Below are 15,997 nucleotides of genomic sequence, written 5' to 3' on the forward strand. Positions count from 1 at the left end.
GGAGAGAGCAATTGATTTTAAGTTAATGGACGTGGGTTCAAATACCCATCCCATTTGCTTTTGTGATTCTGAACAAGTCACTTAATTTCTCTGGGCCTGCAGTTCCTCATTTATAAAAGGAGAAGGTTGAATTAGATGGTCTCCAAGGTCCCTTCCAATTCTAGATCTGTGATCCTCTGATTGATTTCTTTTTTTTTTTTAAATTACATTTTTGTTTTAATCAGTAAAGAGTTCTCCTTTTTATTCCCTCCCATCTTCCCTCCAGTTGAGAAAGAAAAAGAGGAAGAAGGAAAAACAACTTTTGTTACAAATTTGTAAAGTCAAACAAAACAAATATCTGCATTGGCCATATTCTTAAAGAAAATCTCATTCTGCACTGAATCCTTCACTTTTTACCAAGAAGTGGGTAGAATACTTTATCATTAGTCCTCTAGAATCATTGTTGTTCATTACACTGATCAGGGTTCTAAGCCTTTCAGAGCTGTTTGTCTTTATTATATTGTTGTCATTATATTAATTGTTCTGGTTCTGCTCACTTTACTAGGTATTGGTTCTTACAAGTCTCTCTAGGTTTCTCTGAAACCATACCATTATCATTTGTTACAGTACCATCACATTCATATGCTTGTTCAGCCATTCCCCTGTTGATGGGTACCCCTTCAGTTTCCAACTCTTTGCCACCACAGAAAGAGCTATAAATACTTCAAGTTTGTTTTGCTTAGGACTGATCCCTTCTTTAATATACTTTTTCTCTTTTGCCCCTCTTCTCCCTTTTACTTGTTTTCTCATGTTTTCCTGTTGAGTGAAACATATTTCTCTACCCAGCTCTGTGTGTGTATTCCTTCCTCCTTTGACCAGTTCAGATGAGAACAAAGTTCAGGTATCAGCTGCTCATACTATCCCTCTCTCCTTGTTTGTAGAGATCTCTTCTTTAGGTGGGGTGGTGCAGTAGATAGAATGCTGGCTCTGGAGTTGGAAAGACCTGAGTTCAAATTTGGGCTCAGATGTGCACTAGCTATATGACCCTGGGCAAGTCATTTAACCCTGTTTGCCTCACTCAGCTCCTCGTCTGTAAAAGGAGCTGGAGAAGGAAATGGCAAACCACTCCTCTATCGTTGCCAAAAAAAAAAACCCAAATGGGGTCACAAAGAGTCAAACACTACCAAACACTACCTTTGACAAAGAGTCAAACCACAAACCATTGAACAACTACCTCTTCAAAGTCCGTTGATATTCTTTTGTTCCTTCAGGTGAATTTTGTTACTGTTTTTTCCTAGCTCTGTAATTTAATTTTTTGGTAGTTTGGTGTGGCTCTGAATAAGTAGGTAGTATTGTAACTTTTATTATATTGACTTGGTCTACCCACGATCAATTGATATTTCTCCTGGTATTTAAATCTGTCTTTATTTGTGTGAAGAGTCTTTATTTGTCTTTATTATTCTCCACTTATTTAGATCTGTCTTTATTTGTGTTCATATAATTCCTTAGTGTGTCTTGGCATGTAGACTCCCAAGTATTTTGTGTTGCCTACAGTTATTTTGAATGGAATTTCTCCTCTTTTATTGATACTATGTAGTAATGCTGATGATTTGTGGGGGTATATTTTATATCCTACAACTTTGCTGACTTTGTTAATTATTTGGACTAGTTCTTTAGTCTCTAGGGTTCTCTAAGTAAATCATCATATCATTTGCAAAAAGTGAATAGTTTTGTTTCCTCATTGCCTCAATTGGAAAATAATTGGTTTCTAATCAAAAGTTTTTCCTAGAACTGGTGTTGTAGTTGTTCATCCTTTGTTCTTATTCCATCTATTTTTTTTTGTCTTATTGCTATAGTTAGCATTTCTAGTACAATATTGAATACTTATTTTCACCTCACTGATGAAGGCAAGGGAGTTGGAATATTCCTAGTTCCCCATTGCTGCTTCCAGGGCCTCTCTCTCTCTTCATCATTCAGTAACCTCTCTTCCTTTGAGGTTCATGCTTCTAATTAAAGTTAAAATCCTGGTAGCTGCTGTCTACAGACCCCTAGGCTACTCTTCTTTCCTCAATGAGTTTGATATATGGCTCATAGTTTTTCTCTTCTGCCCAATTTCTTTTTTTTTTTAAATTAATTTATTTTGATTTATCAGCAATCATTTCCATAAGCTTTTGGGTTTTAAATTTTTCTCCTCCTTCCTTCCCACCTCCCTCCCCAAGGTGGTGTGCAATCTGATATAGGCTATACATATATATTCCTATTAAGCATTTTCACATTAGTGATGTTGTCAGTAAGAATTAGAAACAATAGGAGGAACCACCAGAAAGAGGAAACAAAACACAACAGAAGAAAAAAAAGAGCAAATAGTATGCTTCGATCTGCATTCAAATCTCATAGTTCTTTCTTTGGATGTGGATAGCATTTTCCATCATGAAGCCTTTTGGAGATGAAGTGTTTATTCAAGGACATGAAAGTAGCAGTCAAGGGTTAGAACTTACTCTTTCTGCTTATCATATTTTATCTCATAGTTGTTATATATCTTATTTCTGTGATTATTATGATTTTGAACACTTTTTCAAATCATTCTTGGTAGTTTATACTACTTCTTTTGAGAATTGTCTATTCCCATCCTTTGACCCTATTGAAGATTGCAAATTGACTTTTAAGAGTCTTTTAAATGTGTCAATAAAATGTGGATGTCAGACCTTAATCAGAAATGTTCAATGAAACAATTTTTTCATGTCTCTCTTTACTTATTCTACATACCTTGCTTTTTCTTGTATTAAGCCATTTTATTTTTAAATGATCATATTTGTCTAAGAATTTTCCCTGTCTACCGTTGCAAAAGAGATAGTTTTCCATCCTTTTCATTTTTGTTATGATTTAATACATAGGTCATTAAAATGTTTTGAATTTATTGAATTGTATGCTACAAGAGCCTTGTTTATTCCCATGTTTCTCAATCCTCATCCTTAACTTCTATGAAGCATTTGATGCTATTGCCTGTCTTCCCATGATATTCTGTCTTTACTCGAATTTTGGGACAATGCTGTCTCTCATTTATCTGTTTACTCATCTGGCCATTCTTTAGCCTTCTTTGCCAAATCATTATCCATAGTGTATCCCCTAACTTGGGCTTCCCTAAAGCTCCTCCTAGAGCACTCTTCCCCGCCCCCCCATCTCCCTCTCTTCCCCTCTCCTTCCTCAGTTTTAAGTACCACCCTTCTACATGAAGCCTTTCCTGATTTCTTTAGTTTCTATTTCCTTTCCTATTAAAACTACTTTGTATTTATTTTGTATATATTCTATATGTACTCACCTATGTACACATTATTTTTTCTGATTGAATATAAGCTTTTGGGGGCAAGGACTGTTTCATTTTTGTTTTTACATCCTCAGTGCCTGTCACAGTGCCTGTAACTTAGCAGGAGCTTAGTAATTGTATGTTGATTGGATTTTGTTTCCAAGCAGTTTTTGTTGAATAATGAACTTCATCCTCAGTGATTTGTGCTCTTAGGTTTATTGAATATGAGATTAATTAATTAATTAATTTTAATTTAATCAATTAAATTCAGTTCAGTAAACATTTATTAAATGCCCACTATGTGCCAGGTACTATGCTAAGCTCTGGGGATACAAAAAGAGGCAAAAGATAGCTCCTGCCTTCATGGTGCTTACAATCTAATGGGGGGAGGGGAAACTGACACCATGCAAACAAATATATATAAAGCATTCTATATACAGGATAAATAGGAAGTAGTTAACAGAGGGAAGGCACTGGAATTGAGAGGGGTTGGGGAAGGTTTCCTGTAGAGGGTGGGATTTTAGTTGGGACTTAAAGAAATCTGCATTCCTGTTTTTATGAAATGAGTCCAAACCCAGCCTCAGACATTTACTAGTTGTATGACCCTGGGCAGGTCACTTAAGCGCTTTCTACCTCAGTTTCCTCATCTGTAAAATGGGGATAATAATAACCCTACCCGACAGGGTTGTTGTGAAGACCAAATGAGATAGTTGTACAGAATTTGATACAATGCCTGGCACATATGTTTGATGATTGGTTTTATAGTATAATTCCAGATTTGTCTGGGCAAGTAAATCATTTTTCCTCCTTTTTTTCTCCTCATTATTTCCCTTTACAATCTTGACTGCCCTTTCATATGAATCTTATTTATGTTATCTTCAGAGGTAGCCTACTGTATTTTGATTAGTATAGCATTAAACATAAAGCTTTTCTCTTTTTGTTCTGTTGTCAATCTTTTTTCTATCTCCACATCTCTGTATATGTCCCTTTTCATCATTCATGCTGCCACCATCCTGGTGCATGCCCTCATTACTTCACTTTTGAACTATCACAATAACCTTCTGGTTGGTTTCCCTGTTTCACATCTCCCTCCGCTCCAATCCATTTCCCATTCAGCTGCCAAAGTGATTTTCTTAAAGTGCATATCTGACCATATTATCCTTTACTTATTAAACTTCGGTGGTTCCAGGAATAGCCGTAAATTCTTCTGTTTGGCATTTAAAGTCCTTCACAACCTACTTCGTACCTTTCCAGTCTTCTTGTAGCCTTCCACACACACTGTTCCTCTCATAGGACAGTCCATCTTCAGATTCCATTTTTCTGCATTGGCTATTAACCATGCCTAGAGTACTCGTCTTCCTCACTTCATCTTATTAGCTTCTCTGACTTCCTTCAAGAGTCAGCTCAAATTCCATCATCTTTACAAGGCCTTTCTCAGCCCTTCTCATGTCTTCCATCTACTCTTTATGTGTCTTGAGATACCTTCTATGAATGAATGAGTGAAAAACATTTATTAAGTGATTGTGATATGAAAATCGCTGTGTTAAGTACCCAGAATACAAATAGAAAATATAGTTCCTACTCTCAAGGAGTTCCTATTCTAATAGGGAAAGACTTCATATGTAGGTGATTACAGCTTCAAGTCAGATAAAAATTCCCTGTGGTCTTTAGGATACACTGGCAAAGCAGATATGGTAGTGACAGATTCTGTAATGTCATTTCCATGAATAAAATATTGATTTCTGATGTTGAACTATTTGATAATGCCAAGGACTTTGGTAACAACTTTCTTTGCTAAGTATTCAGTAACTGTGGCTATTGAGAAGGGAGCTTTTATAATACCTGCAGGTGAAATTTCAGGATGTATGAGATTTTCCCCTAGACTTTGGTTGTGTGGTCAGGCTGGAAGTAAGGATGGTGGTCTGGTGGTTGCTGCTGTTCATTAGCTTTTGGGCTTAACCAGACTGTCAGTGACATCTGGCAAGTTGATGGGTGGTAGTAAGTATGTTTGATTCCTTTCTTTGTGTGAACTAGGCTGTGCCATTCTCAGGGCCCTTGGACTCAGGGTTCTGAGCTGTTTCTACTAAAGTTAAAGAACAGGTGGTGGCTGAAGTAGCATTTGCTGCCTCCTGTCTCTCCTTCAGGGCAAATGCTAGAGCAGTTTCTGTGTACTAAGTATATATCTTTTTTATCCCGGGTTATTTACATGTTGTCTTTGCCATTAGAATGTGAGCTTCTTGAGGACAAGGACAGTGATTTTCCTTTCCTTGTATCCCCAGAACTTACCTAGCACACATGCCTGGTGTATACAATAAATGTTTAAGAAACACTTGTTAATGACTGCTTGTTTTGTTATCATATGGGGCATCATGGTACCAGGGAAAAATCATCCCAACTGTCAGGATCGCCAGTGTGACCTTATGCAAGTCAATTAACTTTTCTGGGTCATCATAGAGGGAGTTGGACTAAATCATCTCTGAGGTCCTTTGCAGATTTAGATCTATGATCTTGTGGTCTTACTTCAGCCCCTTATAATTATTTGCCTGTACTACTCTAATAGCCTCCCGATTTATCTTTGCTCTTCATTCCAGTCCTGCAAATATAGCTGTCAAAATAATATGCCTAAATTATGAGTCAGACCTTGTCACCCCTCTCTCATTTATTTAAATTTTTTATTTTGTAAGGCAGTTGGGATTAAGTGACTTGCCTAGGGTCACACAGCTAGTGTCAAGTGTCTGAAGCCAACTTTGAATTCAGGTCCTCCTGACTCCAGAGGCGGTGCTCTATCCACAGCGCCACCTAGCTGCCCCTCCCTCTCTCATTTATTGAAGTAGTTTTGGGACTTGGAGGCTTCCAAAAAGGTCTGTAATGTTAAAAGTTAAAAGGCCTTCATTACTGGTGCTTTTAAACCCACATGAGAAAACCTTTAGACTTTACTTGAGTGGTATTGGAGTGTACATTAGGGAAAGGTAGGATTCTAGGTAAAGTATACCATTGGATCTCAGTTGCTTGAGGGACAATTTTATAACCAAGTCTCAATTGCCAGGCATATGCAGTGATTGACAGGAGGAGGAAGAGAGTATAGAGATGATCCTGTGAGAATAGATAAAAAAATATTTATTAAGGACTTACAGTATGCCAAAGACACTTAAGGCTGACTTTGGGCATACTCAGCTTACACCAATCTTTCTTCTTCATGTCTTCAAGGTGATGGATGGAATGAGTAAGTTCTTTGTTATCTCCATATTAGAGTAGCTTAGTGACTCAGAGAAAGTGCTGTGGATTTTTTTTTTCTTTTCTTTTTAGGGAATGGTAAGTCAGATGTATCTGTTTTCCCATATCTCAAGTTGCAAGCAGTGAGTTGCCAGGAATTGGCAAGTAATGACACTGTTCTAGAATTGAGATGCTTGGAAGTTTGCAGCCTGAAGGATTCCAACAATGAACAGGGACGGGTAGTTGAGTGGATACTGAGTTCAAATCTGGCCTCAGATACTTACTAGCTGTGTGACTCTGAGCAAGTCATTGAACTCTTTAGTTTCTCATCTGTAAAATGAGCTGAAGAAAGAAGTGGCAAATCACTCCAGTATCATTGCCAGAAAAAAAAAAGCACAAAACAAAAAACCCAAATGGCACCATGAAGAGTTGGACACCACTGAAAAATGCCTGAACAACAATCTTCCTTCAAGGCTTAACCTATGTACCATTTTTCCGTGAAGGTTTCCCTGATCCTCTAAACTGTGAAAACATTCTCTCACTGTTCATACATTTCTAGCTCACTTTATCTGGGTCTCTCCTTTGCTCCCATTACTTCTACTTTGTGTTATACTTCCTGTGTAGCATTCTACCATCCTAAATCCCCAAGTCAGTTTTATTAAACAACCAGTTTTCAAATGTGTCTGTTAATAGAATAAAATGTATAATAACATTAGGTGAAATCCAAAGATGTCATAAGATTAATGCACTAGGTACTTTGTACTTATACAGGCACAAAGAGTGAAATCCCCAAAACAAGTACATATAAAAATATATACAGCATAAATATAAAATGAATAAAACCAAATGTATACAAAGTAGTTAAATGTGAAATAGTTTGGGAGGGAAGACACTAGAGTTGGGAGAATCACAAAAGGCTTCATGAAAAAGATAGTGCTTAAGCTGCATTTTAAAGATTGAGGTGGAGGTAAGAAGGGAGTGCATTACAGGCATATGGAACAACCAGTGCAGAGGCATGGAGCCTCAAAATGGAGTATCGTATGAGGAACAGAGAAGGCCAGTTTGGCTGGATCTTAGAGTGAAGGAAGAGGTATAATGTCCAGTGATGCTGGAAAGATAGGTTGGTGTCAGGTTGTGTACAGCTTTAAAAACTAAACAGGCATTTATAAATTATTCTAGAGGCAGTAGGTGTTGATTGAGTAGGAGAGTAACATGGTCAGATCTTTACTTAAAGAAATTTGCTTTGGCAGCAGTGTGTAGGATGGACTGTGATTGTGAGAGACTTAAGGCAAAGAAACCAGTGAGGAAGCATTTAAATAATATAGGTGGGAGATAACTGAGGTGGTAGCTGTGTGAGTGGAGAAAAGTAGTCAGATGTTAAAGATGTTGTGAAAATAAAAACAGCAAGGTTTGGCAGTTGGTTACATGGGATGAGACAAATGGAAGATAAGGCTGAGGTTTTGGATCTGGAAGAATAATTGACAGAAATAGAGAGGGTTGGGAGAGAAGGAAAGTACTGAGGGAGAAAGATAATGAATTATGTTTTAGACTTGTTGAGTTTAGGATGTTTCTGAGACATCCAGTTTGAAATGTCCAATAGATAATTAGTGGAATGGGACTGAAGCTCAGGGGAGAGACTGGGTCTGGATATATTGGTCTGGGACTCATTGGTATAGAGATTATAATGTTACCAAGACAAAGTTGTAGAGGGAGAAGAGAAGAGGAAACATCCATGGTGAGGGAGCATTATGAGTTAGTATGAGTATAGATTTTGTCAGTTATCTTAGAAAAATATTTGAAAACATGAAAATAGACGAGTAGTTCCTTAAGGGAGACAGTTTAGGGGGAGGAGCTTAGTTGTTCACTTTCCACTCCTATCCCCAGCAGGGAGCAAAGAGCCAGGACTGTTTTTTGCCTTCCTTTCTGTCTTTGATGGATAATTCTCTGGTAATGAATACCTTTGACCTTAGCACCTATAATGGGGAGTATGTTTTTGCCTTTCTTTGTGCTTAGCACAATTCCTGAAGCATTGCCTGGCAGCTAGGTGGTGCAGTGGATAGAGCTTTGAATCTGGATTCAGGAAGACTTGAGATCAAATTTGGCCTCAGGCACTTACTAGCTGTATGACACTGGGCAAGTCAGTTAACCCATTTGCCTCAGTTTTCTTCATCTGTAAAATGGGAATGATAATAACACCTACCTCCCAGGGTTGTAAGGATCAAATAAAATATTATCAAATGAGATAATAATTATAAAATGTTTAGCACAGTATCTAGCACATAGTAACTACTATATAAATATTAGTACTAGTAAACACTTAAAAAATGCTTGTTAAATGACTAAACTTAAATTCTAACAGAAGAGAGACCACACACACAATATGTATGAAATATGTGTGAAGTAATCTTGGGGTGAAGGCATTAGCAGATGTGGGGCTCAGGAAAGACTTCATGCCAATGATGGCACTTTAGCTGAGTCTTAAAGGAAATTAGAGATTTTAAGAAGCAGATTGAGGAGGGTGTGCATTTCAGTAATGGGGGTGGGCAGTCTCTGCAAAGACTGGAAGTCAGAAGATTATTGTTGTATGTGAGGATTAAGGAAATAAGGCCAGTTTGGATGGACTGGAGATGTTATGAAGGAGAACATTGTGTAATAAAGTTGAGAAGGGAGTTTGAGGCCAGATTATGACAAGCTTTAAATATAAAGCAAAAGAGTTTGTATTTCCTCCAGGAAATTATAGGCCAGTAGAATTAATAGTGTGAGACTGGTATGATCAGATTTGTACTTTCTGAAAATCACTTTGGCAGTTGTGTGTAGTGTGAATTGGAGTGGGAAGATACTAGAATCTGAGAAATTAAGAGTCTCTTGCTCAAATCTGGTAGTGATGCAGTGAGAGCCAGAATTAGGATGGTGGTTATGTGAATGAAGAGAAGCCTATGGTTTAATCCCCACACTATTGTGTGGGGTTGAACAATGAGATTTGGCAACTGAGTGTATATGTGGGGTGGATGAGAGCAAAGAGTCAAGAATGAAACTGAGGTAACAACCTGGGTGGCTAGAAGGCTTATTTGACCTTGACAGATTTGGGGAAGTTTGAAGGAGCAGTTCATTTTGGGAGAAAGATAATGAGTTCTCTTTTAGATATATTGAGTTTGAGATGCCTTTGGGATATCTCATTTGGCATTTCAAGAAACCTAAGCTTAAGAAAGATCATTTTAGTGGCTGAATAGAGGATAGATTGGAGCAAGGAGAGACTTGAAGAAGGCAGACACCCACCACCAGGCTATTGCAATAATCTAGGCATGAGAGGATGAGGACCTGCACCAGAGCGGTGGCAGTGTCAGAGGAGAGAAGGGGTTAAGAGATGTTAGAAAGGGGAAATCACAGATTGGTGAAATCCAGTCAGTAGCAGATTGGATATGGGAGGTGAGGGATAGTGAGGAGTCAAAAGTTGACACCTAGGTTGTGAGCCTGAGGGACTAGGGTAGGGAACCTGTGGCCTCGAGGTCCTTAAGTGTGACCCTTTGGTTGAATCCAAAGGATTTATTCTGTGAAGTTTGGATTCAGTCAGAGTTATAGGCCAATAGTCACTAGGAGGATGGTGTGGTCCTCTACAGTAATAGGAGGCAGGGTAGTTAAGGGGAAAAGCTAGTGAGTTCAGTTTTGGTTATGTTGAGTTTAAGATGTCTCCTGGATATCTAGTTGGAGATATCTGAAAGTCTGTTGAAGATATGAAATTGGAAATCAGCAGAGAGATTGGGGCAGGATAGGTAGATCTGAGAATCATCATCATCACGATGGTAATTTAATCCGTGGAATCTGAGAGATCACCAAGTGGAGTAGTATGGAAGAAGAGAAGCCTGTCCAGGTTAGAATCCTGAGAAACACCTATGGTGAAAAGTTGTGATTGGGGGGGAGGATCCAGCAAAGGAAACAGAGTGGTCAGATAGGTAGGATAGTGTTCAAGTCTGCCAAGAGGTCAAAGAGAATGAGAATTGAGAAAAGGCCTTTTGGATTTAGCAACTAAGACATCATTAGTGACTTTAGAGAGAGAGAGAGAAAGAGCAGTTTCAGCAGAATGATAAGGTGGGAAGCAAGATTGTAAAGTTAAGATGAGAGTGAGAGGAGAGAAAGTGGAAGCACCTATTATAGACCTTTTTGAGGAGTTTAGCTACAAAGAGCAGGATAGAAATAGGACAGTAGTTAGCAGGGATAGAAAGATCAAGTGAAAGTTTCTTTTTTGAGTTTAAAATATAAAATCTTTAGTCTTTTCTCTTTCTTTGATCTCTTTGGAGTAGTATAGGCCTGATTAGGGATATTGCCGGGTCAAAGGGTATGTACAATTTAGTAGCTTTGGGGGCATAATTTTAAATTACTTTACAGAATGACTGGAGCAGTTGACAGTTCCATCAAGAAGATTATTAATGTGCCTGTTTTCCTTCCACCCCTCTAAAAAGTGTTATTTTCCTTTTTTGGTCAGCTTTGCCGATGTAGTGGGTGTGAGATTGCTTAAATTGCTTAAAGTTGCTTTAATTTGCATTCTTTAATTTTTAGCAGTTTGGAACATTTTTTTCATATGGTTGTTGATAGTATGGATTTCTTCCTTTGAAAATTCCTGTTCCTATTCTTTAACCATTAATCAATTGGGAAATGATACGTAGGTATGTAAGTAACACAGTGATAGAATGGCCATATACTTTTTTCCCCTTGATGGAAACATTAGCAATGACTTAAGAAAACTCGGAGTTTTGACTTTAACACTTTAAGAAGACTTCGTTACTTTAAAATAATGTTAAATTAAACTAAGAGTGAATTAATATTACATTTTGCTTGAGCTTTTATTTTTATTTCTCCTACAGGTTATATCTTAAGTGTTGTGCTCCTTACCTTACCTAGACAGCATTTGGTTCAGCTTTACCTCTACTTTCTTACTGCATTATTGCTTTATGCTGGCCATCAGATCTCCAGGTAAGAATGCAATTTCATTTTTGATATATATAGCTTAAATTTTTGAAGTTTATTCTTAGAAATAAAATACTTTGTGGGGATCCACAAATGATTTCATTTGTGTTGGAACTCAGTTGGTTTGTTGGAAAAAATAAATGCTTTTGAGAGAATGTGTAAAAAAGTGTGTGTGTGTGTGTGTGTGTGAGAGAGAGAGAGAGAGAGAGAGAAATAGGAGAATTACTTTCTAAATTAAAAGCCCTGTACAGGGTTAATAATTAAAATTATACTCAAATTTTGTTCCTACTTTATGGTGAAATAGTATTACTATTTTATAAGGAGACAGTATGGTAGTAAGTAGAAAGAGCACTAACTCAGGAATCAGGACCTAACTAACTAGCACTAACTCAGGACCAGAGTTCAAATCTCACCTCTGATGCTTGCAACCTTCGAGACCCTGAGTGAATCATTTCACCTTGCTGGACCTCTACTTCCTTATTTGTAAAATGAGTAGGTTGGGTTAATTCTGTCTATTTTATCTTTAGATTTATGGCCCTCTAACCATCTTAATAAAATTAGGTAGAATGAGTTTGCTTGTATAAAACAGATAATGTTCTAATGCTTATAGAAATATTGGGGAATTTTTTCCTCTCTTGATGAAGGGCATAACATAGACATGTTACGTATAAATACTTAAGAAAACTCTTATTTTCCCATTTTTCTTTATCACTCAGGATAGAGTAATAGGAACATAATTGATAGTGATGGACCTGTAGGTAGTCATTATTGGAAATCACCTTGAAAGCTATAGCAGTCTATATATGCATGACCATGTGGAATGATTGTTTAATATATTCCACTTGATCAGGATACTATTGTTTCATAATTTAATAGAATTTTTTACAGTATACAAAATATCGGCAAATCTAGGAAGAATATCTATTTGAACTTAGAGCACGGAGTAGTTGCCTGTCAGTAAAGATAAATGTTCTGTTTTATTAAATTAAAGACTGTTTTTATGCTAAAATGTTTCATAGGTCTTAGTGTCCAGAAAACTCATCACTTAAGTGGCCAGCCTATTGGTAATAAACCTCTTAGAACTAGACTGGTCCTCTGGAAAGCCTGCCTTTGGAACTGTACTTGAAACCTATTATAGAACCTCTCAGAGTTTGTGCTCCGTAAATGGACAGCCTTTGAGATCCTGGATCCAATGAAGTAGTGAAATGTGTTAAAATCACAGTTAGCAAAAACAATAACGCAGCCTTTTCCTCCAGATGTTTAGCTTTCATGTAAAAATAGGATTTTAGTGATGATTGAAATCATGACAGCCACAACATTTATGTCATGTAGTTATGTATTATTCATACTTTTCCAGAGAGGGGCAAACATTATGCTTTTGGAGAATGAGAAACTGAGAATAAGGTAGTACTAGAGGAAAATAAATATTTTTTGACAGTCATTTTTTATTTGAGGTTTCAGTGCTTTACTCTATGGGTTTATTTTTCTAATGTTTAAAAAGACCCTTTTTCTTTTTGGAGAGGGGCAAAAGTTTATTTTTATTTTAAGCAAAAATATGCTTCAAATCAGATGTAGCATTTAATTATTAATAGAATATATCTGTAAAATATTAAGGATGGAGCATTTGGTCTTTGAAAAATACAATAATTTATACTTGGCATCTACCTCTACAAGAGCTAATTTTTTTTTTTTTTTTTTTTTTTGTGAGGCAATTGAGGTTAAGTGACTTGGCCATAGTCACACAGCTAGTAAGAGTCTAAGGCCACATTTGAACTCAAGTCCTCCTGTCTCCAGGACTGGTGCTCCACCAAGCTGCCCCCAAGAGCTAAAATTTTTGAAAAGTTAGGGTTCATTGTAAGAAATACAAGAGTTTTGACCCCACTTGTTCTTTCTTCTTTAAAAAAACAAAACAAAACCCAAACATTCTTATGATACCTTGTGTTGGTACATCACATTTATTTCCCTGTTCTTAAAAAAACCTTCACTTCACCCCTGCTTAGCTATCATCCTATATCTCACCTCTCATTTGTGCTAAAATCCTTGAAAAAGCCTTGGTCACTACCTCTATGTCAGTCTCTTCTAGTTCCTCAATTACAAGAAATTCTTCCAACCTCAACATTCAGCCAAAATTATTCTTATTTTGATATTTATTTTTATTATTATAATAACCACTCACATTTATATAGCACTTACTGTGTACCAGGCACATATTTAATGTAAAAACTTTTCCTTTCACTTAACTGCTTCCCTTCTTTTCCTAAGTGCATTAATTCTGTCTATGCAGAAGTTTTTCAGTTTCATGTTGTCAGAGTTATTGTTTGCTTTTTGTAAATGCCTCTATTCCTTGTTTGGCTGCAAATAAATCTCCTACCCAGAGATGTAAGAGGTATGTGATCTGCTTCTATTCTCTTTTTAAAAATAATAAGATCTTTAATATTAAGGTCATGTTTCCTTTTAGAATGTATTTATCCATCTAATCAGTGAGTATGTTCTTGGCTTCCTGTTTCTTGCTGCTGCAAAAAAGTGCTACTGTGAATACCTCTTTCTGGGATTTGTGTGGCACTGAGATCTCTGTGTCAAAGAGTATGGATATTTTATTCAGGTTTTTTTTTTTTTTTTATAATTCCCAATTGCTTTCCAGAATTGGGGTTAGTTATACTAACAATGTATCATTAATGTGCCTGTCTTGTAACCCTGCCAGTATTGCCTGTTCTTATCTTTTTATCATCTTGACTGATTTTCAGTGTGTGAGGTAAAACCTAGCATAGTTTTTATTTGCATTTCTCGTATTCCTGATTTAGAGCAGTCTGTCATATTGTTGTTAATAGTTTGAAGTTCTTTTGAGAAAGATTGGTTTACATTCTTTGACCACATTCATTGGTGACATGGCTCTTGGTTTTAACATATTGTATTCCCTTTGTATCTTGGGTGTGAGAGTTTTATCAGAAACATTTGATGCAAATATTTTTTCCCTTATCCATGACTTTCCTTCTTATCTGAGCTGCATTTATTTATTTATTTATTTATTTATTTGGGTGCAAAGACTTTTCAATTTCATGAAATAGGTATTTTCTGTTTTTATCTTCTGTCATGGTTTGGATAAGCATTCTCCTTTTTTGTACTATAAAAATATCTGATCTTGTTGTCTTCTAATTTTTTGTGAGGTGAGCTTTTAAATTCAGATTCTATAAGCATTTTGAACTTATTGTGGCATTTGGTGTAAGATCATTAGTCTATACCCATTTAGTGCCAAATAGATAAGAAAGCCCTCACCCTGTAGTAGGTACCAGGAATAAAAAGAAAGATAAAAAAAAACTTTCCTTCCCTCAGAATGGGGGGGGCAGCATTCAGACGTTCTGTTGGGGGAGGAAATTGTGCAAACAGATAAACACAAAGTGTATGTATAAGCAAATACAAAATAAATTTTTGGGCAAGCACTAGTAAAAATCAGCAAGCACTTGTAAGTACCTACTACATGCTGATAAGCCTTGTACTTATATACTGTAGAGCCAAAGACAAAAAACAACAACAAAAAACCCCCAAGTAATAGCACTTAAGAATTTTACATTCTGATAAACATTCACCTATATAAATAAATACAGAGTATATACTAAGAATATACAGAGCAATTTTGGAATCACTGGTAACGGGAATTAAGCAAGGTCGTTTGTAGGAGGTGTCACTTGAGCAGAGCTTTGAAAGAAAGGATATTCATTATAAAATCATGTGATATTATAGGACTTATATTTATTATGAGTTGGAAGAGAATTTAGGAGTCATTCATTCTAATCCCCTCGTTTTATACATGAGGAAATTGAGGACCAGAGAGGTTCGTTTGCTTGCCCAATCACAGAGGTGGAATTTGAGCTTAGGTCCTCTGACTCCAAATCCAGTTCTCTTTTCACCATATTACATTGTCCTCCTTTCTTTAGTCATTTCTCTTTCTTGCAGATTATTTTGAAGAAAACAATTTCAGTATATCTAACACATTCAGAAACAGCTTAAAATCAGAAGAGAGAATTAGCTGTCATGGATACTTGTGACTAGGTGACGAGGTTGTAAAAAGGTTTTTTTTGTTTGTTTTTTTTTGTTTGTTTTTGGTCGTCGTTGTTGTTGTTGTTGTTGTTAATGCTCAGCATTGCTTGCTTTCTCCAGATTGCCCAAATGAAGAGATTTGGAAGGAAAAAGCTATTGTTTGTTATTCGGTTGAGTAGGGTGTAAGAGTGATTTTCCTCTGATAAGCCTAATAATAAATGTCATTATGCAAGGCTTCTGAATTAAAAGTTTGTAATGTGCTCTTGGAACATCTCATCAGTTCTTGCTTCTTAAAAAGACTGAACTTTATGAAAAATAGAATTGGAGAATTATAGCCCCAGATTCTCTTATTCTTAGCTTAAATTATTTCAAGCAGTCCTTTAGATTATGCTGTAAAACATAGCTTCAGTAAAACAAGCCTCTGTTGTTTTTATTGTGCTCTGTTTTGTCCATGGTGGCAGGACAGTAGGGGTTGGTTAAGAAGGTAGTACTGTTGTGTCTATC

General features: G+C 36.6%; 1 protein-coding gene across 1 annotated transcript in view; it reads left to right on the forward strand.

Moving 5' to 3' along the window:
* Positions 1–15,997, forward strand: part of RNF145 (ring finger protein 145) — a 90,626-nt gene that overhangs the window by 22,137 nt on the left and 52,492 nt on the right. The window contains exon 3 of the mRNA XM_027841906.1: positions 11,356–11,464. Within this exon, the coding sequence (XP_027697707.1) occupies positions 11,356–11,464 (109 nt within the window). The remainder of the gene's footprint in view (positions 1–11,355; positions 11,465–15,997) is intronic.

The sequence above is a fragment of the Vombatus ursinus genome, unplaced genomic scaffold (genome assembly GCF_900497805.2).
Source record: "Vombatus ursinus unplaced genomic scaffold, bare-nosed wombat genome assembly UNPS02014863.1, whole genome shotgun sequence".
NCBI lineage: Eukaryota > Metazoa > Chordata > Mammalia > Diprotodontia > Vombatidae > Vombatus > Vombatus ursinus.